This window comes from Manacus candei, unplaced genomic scaffold (genome assembly GCF_025592945.1).
Source record: "Manacus candei isolate 608988 ecotype Guabito, Panama unplaced genomic scaffold, ASM2559294v1 h1tg000014l, whole genome shotgun sequence".
Taxonomy (NCBI): Eukaryota; Metazoa; Chordata; class Aves; order Passeriformes; family Pipridae; genus Manacus; species Manacus candei.
The window spans coordinates 65330331-65340847 of NW_026138062.1; the positions used below are offsets into that span (position 1 = coordinate 65330331).

Genomic DNA, 10517 nt, shown 5'->3' on the forward strand with positions numbered 1-10517 from the left:
GAGAAAAGATACCAGAACTATTTGACATTTCGTAGGAGGAGGGATTTCAGATGATCCAGTAAATGTGCTGGACCTTTGAGATGGATGTGGATGAAGAGCGTGGACAGCCAATGTCTTTGGAACTGGGTGTAATAGTTGAATAAAGCACAATGCCATCACCACCCACCACCGGAGCTGGAGAGAGGCATCTGATGGTTCTTGCTCAGCCTCAGCAGCACTGCAGCTGGTGCTGACCCTCTTGTGTGGCCACTTGTGTGGGAAGCAGCGAGACTGAGAACGTCGTGTTCTTGCAGAGCTGTGGAGACAGTGGCTGTATTGAATCTGAAACTGGAGAGGAGAAAAACAACCCTCTTTACTGTTCCACACTGAATGAGAGTCGGTGTTGTAAGAGGGGCACTTTTAAAGGGCCCAAGTGATTTATGAGTTCGAGTCCCATGGTGCTTATAAACCATGTCATCTGCTCTTGGAATTCCCAGCTCTTTATTTATTTACTCTTTGTGCTGGCTGCACAGTGCCCTGTGCACAGATGTAACATAACTGCTGAGTTTATAAACACGGACTTCTTGCACAGTATTTAATGCTCACTGAGGAAAAAGTCATTCTAGAGTTGGGCAGATAACAAGTTCTGTCTATCTTCAGCTCTGATAAGCATCTTGTGGAAAGCTTTTCCATCACGGTTCTAGAGGTCCTTTAAACAAACTGTATGTCAGACATAGAATTAACTTGGTGGTTTTTTAAATAATAACTCGTCATTTTATGTTAATTGTTGAACGCAGTCTCGATGCAAGATATTACCACTGCGTGTTTTTAGTGGAAGAAAGTTTTCCAAATAAATCTGTGGACTGCTGAAGTGAGAACCTTGGATTTCATTACGTGGCACCACCCCATGAAATCACCCACTTGGTGTGACTGGTTGGTGCCTGTTAGTAGTTCTCCAGCAGCCTGAAGGAGAGCAGAGTGGTGGCTCTGGGACAAAGGGCACTGGACTGGTGGGGTGGTAGAGACTCTGCTGTTACCTGGCCCATAACTAGCAAAGCTGGGTAGGAATCTGCCAGGCATGAAATGGAGTTTTAGGAGTTCTGGCAATTGGGAAGAAGATGAGGGAAACAGCCCAACTGCTGATGCAGGGACAGGATTAATCTGTGATTTGTTTACATAAAGATATCATATATATATATTAGTTTATGTGTGCAGTGATGGGGGAGGAAATCAGTGGATCAAATATGGATACTTTTAAGTAAGACTACGGCCCCTTCTTAAATAGGAATATTTGTTTCTGGAAGCTTCCTCTTGACCTTCAGTGTGAATGAGGAGAAAATACCTTAATATAATTGCTAAACTCAACGCCATGGTACATTTGCACTGTAGCTGGTAAAATACCATCAAAAGGTGCCATTGTGTTCCTTTCCTGGTGAATGGAATTAAAATAGTCAGTTTTACACCAAGTCTTTTCTAGCCATCAGTGGGTAGAAATGGGACAAACTCTTCAAAACACAGAGCCCTTAAATGAGAAACACCAAATCCTGATGGCAAAATGCTGTGGAAGGTAAATGTTAGATTGAAGGGAGTGTTTCCTGTTTTCTGTTGGGCTGGATTTTGTTTTTCCCAGAAGGGCACAGAGGTGCAGTTTGGTACTTTGCTTGGAACAGACCTTACTAGCAGAGTCACTCCTGCCTGCACAGGGACAACTGCTGTGGCCAAAGGACTATTTATGTGTTACTCTCCTGCCCTTTCTGTTGCAGAAGCTTTTTAGTGCAGGTAGGCTTTTCATTTGCTGATCTTTCTTTTAGGCACCCAGAAAATGCTCCGGGGAGGTGAATTCTACCTCTTGCTCTTCTTTGTACTCAGCTTTCCCTAAACAGTGAGATATGATATGTCTTTACAGAGTTTACTCCTAACTTGGCATGCCCTAGGCAGGCAGGGTCATCTCTGTCTCACATGAATGAGACTGACTTCATGAATTCCAACTCAAGTAAAGAATTCCTGTTCAGAGTGATTTGCAGAACACCTTTGTTAGCTGGAGGAGCCTTCAGCATGTGGTGAGGTCATAGTTTGTCAGGGTAGAGCTAGAAATGGGTGCTTATGAACAGGAATGTTAAGGATTATAGTGCTGTTACGTACTATGGGACTCACCAGGGGCTTTGCTGTGTCTTTTTTCCCTCTTCCCACAGAGTGTGTGGTGGCATGTCACAAGTTTGTGGAAGTCAATGCCCTGGGTCTCACAGTAGCTGCCCTGAGCAGCTACGATTCCAGCATGAGAGCGGCTGCATATTTTGTCCTGGCTTCCTTCCGCTCCCACTTGGAAGGAGCTCGCTTTCGGGAGAAGAGCCAGGTAAGGCTGAGCTCCACTGCCAGTCTGCCAGATGAGACCTTGAAGGTCATAGGCACTCCTTTGCTCATCCATGTACATGCACATGGTGAAAGAGCTAAAAGCAACTTTTTATCCTCTTTTCCACTGTTTCTCCTCTATCGCTTTATGTTTCTTTCTGTTAGAATCAATAGACAGAAAAACTGGGGAAATGTGTTTTAGACATTCTTAGAAATTTTGTTTATAGGAATGGAAATCCTGATGGAATTGATATTTGAGTTACAGCCTATGAAATATCCTGAAAGCTGACTTATGTATTCATACTCCTGTTATATTCATTCGGTTTATGGTTCAGGCTTTTCTCTTCTGGGCTTTTGTAGTTGCTGTATCTCTTGGATACTGTGCAGAATGGAATCAGGCAGCCCAACCTCAGGTTCACCTTCTCCCTGACCCTCTACATTGCTCGTGTGGCACAGCAGATACTGAAGCCAGGTACTGTAACCTCCTGTGCATGTCACTCCTGGGGCGAGTCCCTGTGCATGTCTGGAAGAGGGGAGGGCTGTGACACTGGTGGGAGCCATGATCCTGCATTCCTGTATTTCACAGAAAAACTCTCAGTATTGTGTAGGCTGCCTTCCTGAAGCAATGGGAAGTGCTATTTGTATTTGTGTACAAAACCAGTCTGATACGTGGTGGTGAAACCACCACCTCCTCGTAATTTTGGGGTGGAGGTGAGCAGAGGATGAGTGTGAGGGTCCTGCTCAGCAGATCAGAGTAGATTAGCCCAAGTGTTCTCTTGTCCTTGGATGCTGAATCAACATTAAGTCACTGTTGCAAAGGAGTCATGGCCTCAGGGAGCAGGGCAATCTGGAAAGGACCTTGTGAGGTCTCCAGCCCTACCTTCTGCCCAGAGCAGCTGTGAGGGCAGAGTGCTTTGCTGGGTCTTTGTCCCAGAAAACCTTCAGACCTCTAGGCTGATCCTACAAAACCTCCAGGGCTGATGACTGCATAGTCCCTCAGGGCAACTTGTTTCACTGCTCGTGGGGGGCATGTCTCGTCTGTAGGATAAAAAATTAGGCTTGAAGTGTGTAGAGGTTTTGCGTCTTGCTTTGCTGCAGATTTCTGTTCTGTCAATGCAGTAGTGTTGGATTTGGTGAAATCAGAGTCATGGTGAATGTTTATCTTCTCACCTGCTTTGTGCTCATTCACTCTGAGCTTTTCATTTTGGAGAAGAGAAGGGATGCCCAGCAATATAACGAGGCCTCCTGCAGTTCCTGGGCTGCTCTCACAGCTGGAACATTGCCCAGTACAGCTGCCATTTACTGTTCTCTGTGGTTGTGTATTGGGAATGTGTTCCTCCTCCACAATGACAGTTATTTCTCTTCACAGAGGAGCATATGTATATAAAGGTAAACAGATTTCTTCTATCACACCAGTATTTGGACCTGAAGAAAGTTCCAGGATTTTTCCAGCTTTTCTACAGTTTTGATTTTGAGGTAATGTAAGGATCACATCTTAGGTATCCACTAATTCCTCAGACAATAATAGAAAAAAGCCCTTAAAATACAACAAAATCTCCTTCTCCCATAGGTAGTTAATTAGAGGCACCTTTGTTTTGTTTCATATTAGAATTAAAGTTATTATTTCCCCGTTTCTTTGTTGTTTTCTTAATAGTAACACACAGTGAAATAATTTGTTGTGCTGTGTGTTCTCTGTGAGCACACTAAACAGAATATTCTGCCCTAGCTATCTTACATTCATCTTCGAGTTTAGATTATTAACACTGAGCTCAAATGAAGTATTTTAGGAACAGAAACTTTTAAGGTTCCATTTTCAGTGCATATTTTGGCTGCAGACTGACTGTTCCTGATGGATGTTAGTGATTAAATTTGATAGAGATGGAAATGGAGAACAAGCTGTGGTAAGCCTTGAGCTGGCACTCCCAGGGAATCAGGTTTTTGTGCTCTTAGGAGCAGGTATTGTTTGGAAATGTCTTATGGGGATATTTTTCTTTATGGTTTCTAGTACAAAACAGAGCGTGAGTGGATCCTCAGGTTTCTTGGGGAAGGACTGCGTGACAAACATTGCTATGAGCTTTATGACTACCAGAGGATTTTCCAGGTCATTCTCTCCTTTTTCAACAGTCCTTTGTGTGATGAGGGCTCCCAGGTAAGAATTTTTTTAAAAAAATGCCCACCAAAAAACCCCAAACCCCAGAAGTTTGCATGACTTGGAGATCTCAAACAAGCACAAAGCAGAAAGGAGCAACTGACTCTTCCCTTGTGCTCTAGAAAATCTATTCCTTTTTGATTTTGTGTATGTGTGGAGGGGGAAATAATTGCTTATATAGAAAGCGGAGTCACATCCTTATCCACTGAAACTGGAACAGCTCCCTGCCATCATGGAGCCTCAGTTGTGTACCACAACCTTGCTCCTACATCCAGAGCCTTTGCTTTTTTGGGTCCCTGTATTCCCTAACCAGCATGTTTGTTACCTGTACAGTGCTGCAGTAGGAAGGAAGCTCACATTCCAGAAGCTCTCAGGTTTGTGAGCATCCACCCTGAGAAATCCAGTCTGTTAAAAGTACCTCAGATGTGGAAATCTTGGACAAAAATATAAAATTGTCCTGCTACTTTAAGACTTCTTGAAAGACTAGCACCTGTGGTATGAAGCTTTGAAAGGAAGACGTCTTTTCTTCCCCGGGGTTGCTGAGAACAATTGGTGTTGGTGATACATTTTACCTTGAAGCTGATCAGATACTAGTCCAATTACTAATTATGCCCTTCTAAAAGTTTTATAATTAGATCCTGACCATTTCTGAATTTGTGAAAGAACGAGTTACATTCTCTGTTTCAGAGTCGTATTCTGGAGATACTGCAAAGTGCTGCTCGTGTCACCAGAGCTGCCTATGAGCTCATACAGGATCACAGCCTCCTAACCTGGGTCCTGCACATCTTAGAGAAAAGGTAACTAGGGAAATACTAGAGAAATGGAAACAATTCTACTGTCCCCAGGAGCATAATTATGTGACTGAGTATGAAAACCAAGGTGACAGATGAAGACAGTCGGGGCTGGTGACGTTCAGCACCAAGGGCTGTACTGGCAGAACTTGCTGAACTCTGAAGTGTCCCTTGTGTTTCTGAAAACAGAAACAAGGTGCTTTCAGGTTGTGGAAGGGAGGGATGATGGGGGGGGCTTTGTGTTTTTGAGAACACTTCCTTGAAAAACTTAGCAAAACAGTGCCTTGTTTTAGTGTATGTAACTTTTAAATTTCAAATGCCCACAATTCACATCCTGTCATAGGACCTGCTGCGCAGTGACTGGCACAGTAATGGATTTGAGCTGTCTAGAACATTTCTCCTCCTGCTCCTTCCTCTTCCCCTTGCCTCTCCTTCACATACGTGGGCACACACACACAAAATCTCTTCTGCACAGAGTGCCCTGACAGGTTCATGCAAGGCTTAGCACCAAAAGTGCACAAGAATATGGTCCCCTGTAGGTGATGGACCAGTTCCTGGTCAGGCTCTGCCTTCCATATGGGTTTTCTTTTGTTTTTCAGGTTTCTGGAAAACAAGGTGATAAATAAAATTATTTCCTTACTCCATACTCTGTGGCTAACAAATTTAGGAGACAAGAGAGAAAGAAAGAATCAATCCCAGGAGAGCAGGAAATTTCTTCCTATTCAGCTTGTAAATGAATTTCTGTATGTTTTGATCACGTTAATCAAACACATTCGGTAAGTCCTTTGCTTTTGTTTTTAATCAGTTTGCATCTTGTCCTCTCTACCCTTTGAAATTTATTAAGGGCAGAAAAATTTCTTGATCTCTGGTAGTTCCATGCTTTTTTTCACCTTCTGTTTGGAAGTTGAGTAGTGAATTTGGATGAGATTTCTTTGACAGGAAGGTTTAGCCGTTTGATGACATGGGGAATAAAGTAACATTTGATGCACAGTTGCTGTGAAGTTCTGCATCCTTAATTCCTGACCATATGGACTGTAAGGGGAAAAAACCTTGTACTTATTTTATTAATTAGCACACAGAAAAATACATGGCACTTGTGTTTTCTGTTCATAGGACTAATCTAGATCTGGCCAAGCTGACTCAGTTCTTCAGCACCCTCAGTTCTGTGCTGGAATATCGTGCTGTGGTCATTGAGGCCTTCAGGGAGATGAGGCGTTTCACGGTGAATGAGGGAGTCCTCTCCAACAGGGAGGTGCTGCTGCTGCTGCACAAGTGGAGCCTCATCGACAAAGACTTGCAGCTGCAGGAGGACCTGCAGGCCCTTGCTCAGAAATACCAAATCAAAGAATTGCTCAGTAAGTGCTAAAATATTTCGGAGGAGGAAGCCTTTGTTGAGGCTGTTACAAACCAACCGTATAAGTGAGGCAAACTTCCCAGGAAATAGTGTTAATAACTTTACTTGGATGATCTGATACGGCTTGGTGGAGGAGGAAGGGAAATGGAAAGCAATTTTTCAGGTCTTCCTTGCAGCGATTTCTAACTTTAACACAATTTGGAAGCTTTGGAGAAACACGGTTTTAAAAAGGGAAAGAGCTTTGAAATGAACTTAATTGCAAATCTGGTATCAGGCTTTGAGAAACTGTATTCTTAAATCTTAAAAAGAAAAAGCAGTGCCTGAAATAAATTTCAAGGCTTTGTGCTCAAAGGTTTGAATTGTTCTCAGTGTGGATGATGGGCGATCTGGAAGTGATACATGGGTAAAAAAATAAAGCAAGGGAAAATTAAATAGTTAATTATTCAGTGTTTGAAGGAAGGAAAAATATGTCTGGACTTGTGTGAATTTTCTTGTGATATCTGTGAATAAGATGTCCAAGGAACTTGGTAGTGAGAGGTGTTAAAACAACGCTGGTTTCCTGCAGCTACAACGCTGGTTTCCTGCTCTTGGTGCACATTAGAGCTTCTATAGGTTTGTTTAAATGTTCTGTATCAGTTTAATTATGAAAGTATCACATATTTAAGGGATACTGTAAAAACTTCAGTTTTTCTGAAGTTTTTCACACCCTTTAAAACTCCTCAGAAAGACACAAAGAGAGTTGTTGTAGTGACATCTGTAACTTATTGTATGTGTGGGTTTAAAACACAAGGTGTTGCTCCAAGCCTCGAGAGCTTCTCTCACCTCCCAGCTGGGTGATCCTGTTCAGAGCAGTGTTCCAGCCTGGAGCCCCTGGGAGCTGCCCAGAGCCCATTTGAATGGCACAGGCTCCATGAAGCAGCAAAACGAGGCTGGTACTTACCCTTTTAGCTACTGAATCAACACAGGAGACCACCCTTCTCACATAATTTTGTACCAGGAAAGTACGTAGATACCTTCAGAGTATCTGATATTTGTTTTGGTGGTGGTTTTCTTCTTACAGAGAATATTAAAGACAAGAACAAGCCCCAAGCCTCTTCTCGTGCGTATCGTCACATTCGGAAAAAGAACGGGGTTGAAGAAGATGACGCTGCTGCAGACCTGGAAGTGTCTGAGCTGGAGAAATGCAGAGACCATCTGAATTCCATATTTGCCCACTGGGAGCCTGTTTTCCCAGCATCACCTTCCAAACAGGGAGGGGAGCCCCTCAGGCCCAGTGACCTTGGGGATGACTCAGTCAGTCTCACCTGTGCATCCACTCTCATAGTCACGAAATGGCTGGTGAAGTCCATGGTGGAGTACAGCCTCAGTGAGCAGAACGTGTCACTGATGCTGCGCTGGCTCCAGGGTTGTGTTGTGCCACAGCCGGCGGCCATGCGGGAGATGCTCAGGGATGAGACACTGAGGAAGAACCTTTTCAAGTTCTACACCCAGGTCTGTGAGGCTCAGCTCTCCAAAGAGCTCCCTGTGCTCACCTCCATCATGCTCCAGCTCATGGATGCTCAGGGCCTGGCCAACAGCTTCCACGAGCTTGTGAAATCCTTGTGCCTCTCAGCCACGACAGAAGAGGACGAGAACAAGAAAGGTAACTTGTCTCTTCCTTATCTCTCTTGTTACAAGGCAGTAATGGGAGGAAGTAGGGAGTTCCATGGGTTTTTTTAATTCAACAGACCATTTTGAAGTTTGCCCATGTCCACTGGAGCTCATAACCTTCCAAGGCAGAAGCTGTATGTGTGATGGAATGAGCTCAGGGTGGGCAACATAGAGAAGGGTCACACTTGTGGGGCTTTCTGACAGTACAACACTCACACTCCGACAAAGAAACTTCCCTTTCAAGGACTAAAATGGAGTTCAGTTCAAGAAACACCATTCCAAGGGGAAAAACAGTCTGCAACAAACCAAGTCCACGTGACCATGGGTGCTGATCCATGTACTGGTCAGTGTTAGCAACTGACAGATTTCAAACTGTTTTATTTAAGGAAGCTGACAGGAAACTGGTTTGTTTCCTTCGTGTGAGGGGAGTCATTGGCTTTGCATGGGCAAGACCCCCCCAGATTTTCCATCTAGGGAAACAGGAAACTATTTTAAACCATAAGTCTGGAGGTAAATGGTTTGATATTACTATGTGGAATTAGTATCTGTTCTGATTTTTCTTAATTTGTCTTCCACAGCTGTTGGTGTATTCCTGACATCCGTTTACATCAAGGACATGTGGCTTGGAGCACGGGAGCCAGATATGTTAATAACTCATGTCAGATTGATCTGCACTAGTGCAGATGGAGAAATAAATGATGATGACTTGGAAACTCAGGAACAAGGAGAAGAAACTATTACGTCTCTTTGCAAAACACTTTACTTGGCAACATCAGGGCATTAATTCAGGGAACTGACTCTTAATCTTTAATGTTCTGTGCTCTGCCATCGTCGCTGTGAGCCGTGAAACCCTCCTGAGCTGTCCCCATACAGACCTAACTGGTTTGGTCATAAAAATCAGTGTTTTATTATTGTTTACTGAGCAAACTCAGAGGGGGAAAATTGTATTCATTGTCTCTCAGTGGGACATTAAAGTTCCAGTTTCCCTTTTCTTGAACAGTATGGGAACACGACATTTATATAATTTTTATTAAGGCATTTTTAACTTTATGAAGAACCAAAAAGACTGTTTCCTACACTCTGGACCTGTGTCCAGACACAGTTCCAGGCCCTGTGTCGTTGGAGTCCGTCCTCTCTCCAATATAAAATGGGGAAAAAAGGCTGCAGAACGTCCCACAATGTGGTGTAAGTGCAAAGAAGGAGGAGCTGGAGATTTAGCCATGATGATTTCCTATTTCTTGAAGAACCAAGTTTATTTCATACCCAAACCAGTGTGAATAAAAGACTGAACACTGGAATCATGGTGGTCTGTGATTCTTCTTAGTTTTAAATGATATGGCTTTTGAAAGCATTTATATCGGAGCTGGTCTATTTTTATTATCCTTGTTTTTTCTTAAATTAAAAAAAGCCCTGTCCATCATGGCTGCTGGAACTTGCAGCAAAGGCTGCAATCTTCTCTCCACTTGGAACTAGTGGGAGATGGAACTAAAGCCCAAGGGACTTGCTGCTAATTGATAATTTGTGGGTTTTAGTGGGAATTCTCTGTGAAATCTGATAGATAGTTCTGGAATGGGGCCTGGAGGGCAGGTGAACACAACAGTCCAGATCTGCAAACACCCAGGACCTGAAGCTTTGAAATGTAAACCAGGATTTATTAAATTGTCTCACAACTACATGCTGTGCCCAGGTCCTTTGTACAAATTCTATAGAGGGAAAAATCAGAACTGCATGTTCCTTGTGATGTGTATTGAATTTGTTGTGGTTTTTAAATAAAAAACATGAGACCCAAGTAATGAGATTGCTTTTACATTTGAATATTCTTGTCCTAAAGAAGCTGTCAGCTCTGTATCAGGAGTTGAGTTTAAAATAATATTTCTTAGCAAAGCTGAAAGCCCCTTGGAGACTACATTTTGTTTCAGGGGGCTGACATCAGGAAATCTGTGTGAAGAAAAAACCCCTTTTTTTCCTTGATTACAAAAACCAAACAGGCACAGTGAAACCAAAGGAGTTCCAAAACAAAAGATGTCTTTCCCTCTCACCTAACTGTCAAAGAAAATACCCATGACACAAAGGGAAGGGATTGTTTGGTTGTCTCGAGGGCCTGAGCACACCCCACAGTGGTTTATAGTTGGATATGTTGAGATAATTAAAGAAATGAGGTAAGAGCATTCCCCCAACCCAGGGATAAGGAGGGATCACAGTGTCAATGTGGCACTTGGGGACATAGGTTAGTGGTGGCCTTGGC

The 10517-nt window shown here is 43.3% G+C and overlaps 1 protein-coding gene across 1 annotated transcript in view; it reads left to right on the plus strand.

Moving 5' to 3' along the window:
- Positions 1-10044, plus strand: part of URB1 (URB1 ribosome biogenesis homolog) — a 42000-nt gene extending 31956 nt beyond the window's left edge. The window contains exons 31-39 of the mRNA XM_051780312.1: positions 2172-2332; positions 2689-2800; positions 3698-3804; positions 4334-4477; positions 5165-5274; positions 5868-6044; positions 6382-6623; positions 7683-8264; positions 8851-10044. Coding sequence (XP_051636272.1) covers positions 2172-2332; positions 2689-2800; positions 3698-3804; positions 4334-4477; positions 5165-5274; positions 5868-6044; positions 6382-6623; positions 7683-8264; positions 8851-9056 — 1841 coding nt within the window. The 3' untranslated portion in view covers positions 9057-10044. The remainder of the gene's footprint in view (positions 1-2171; positions 2333-2688; positions 2801-3697; positions 3805-4333; positions 4478-5164; positions 5275-5867; positions 6045-6381; positions 6624-7682; positions 8265-8850) is intronic.
- The last annotated feature ends 473 nt before the right edge of the window (positions 10045-10517 follow it).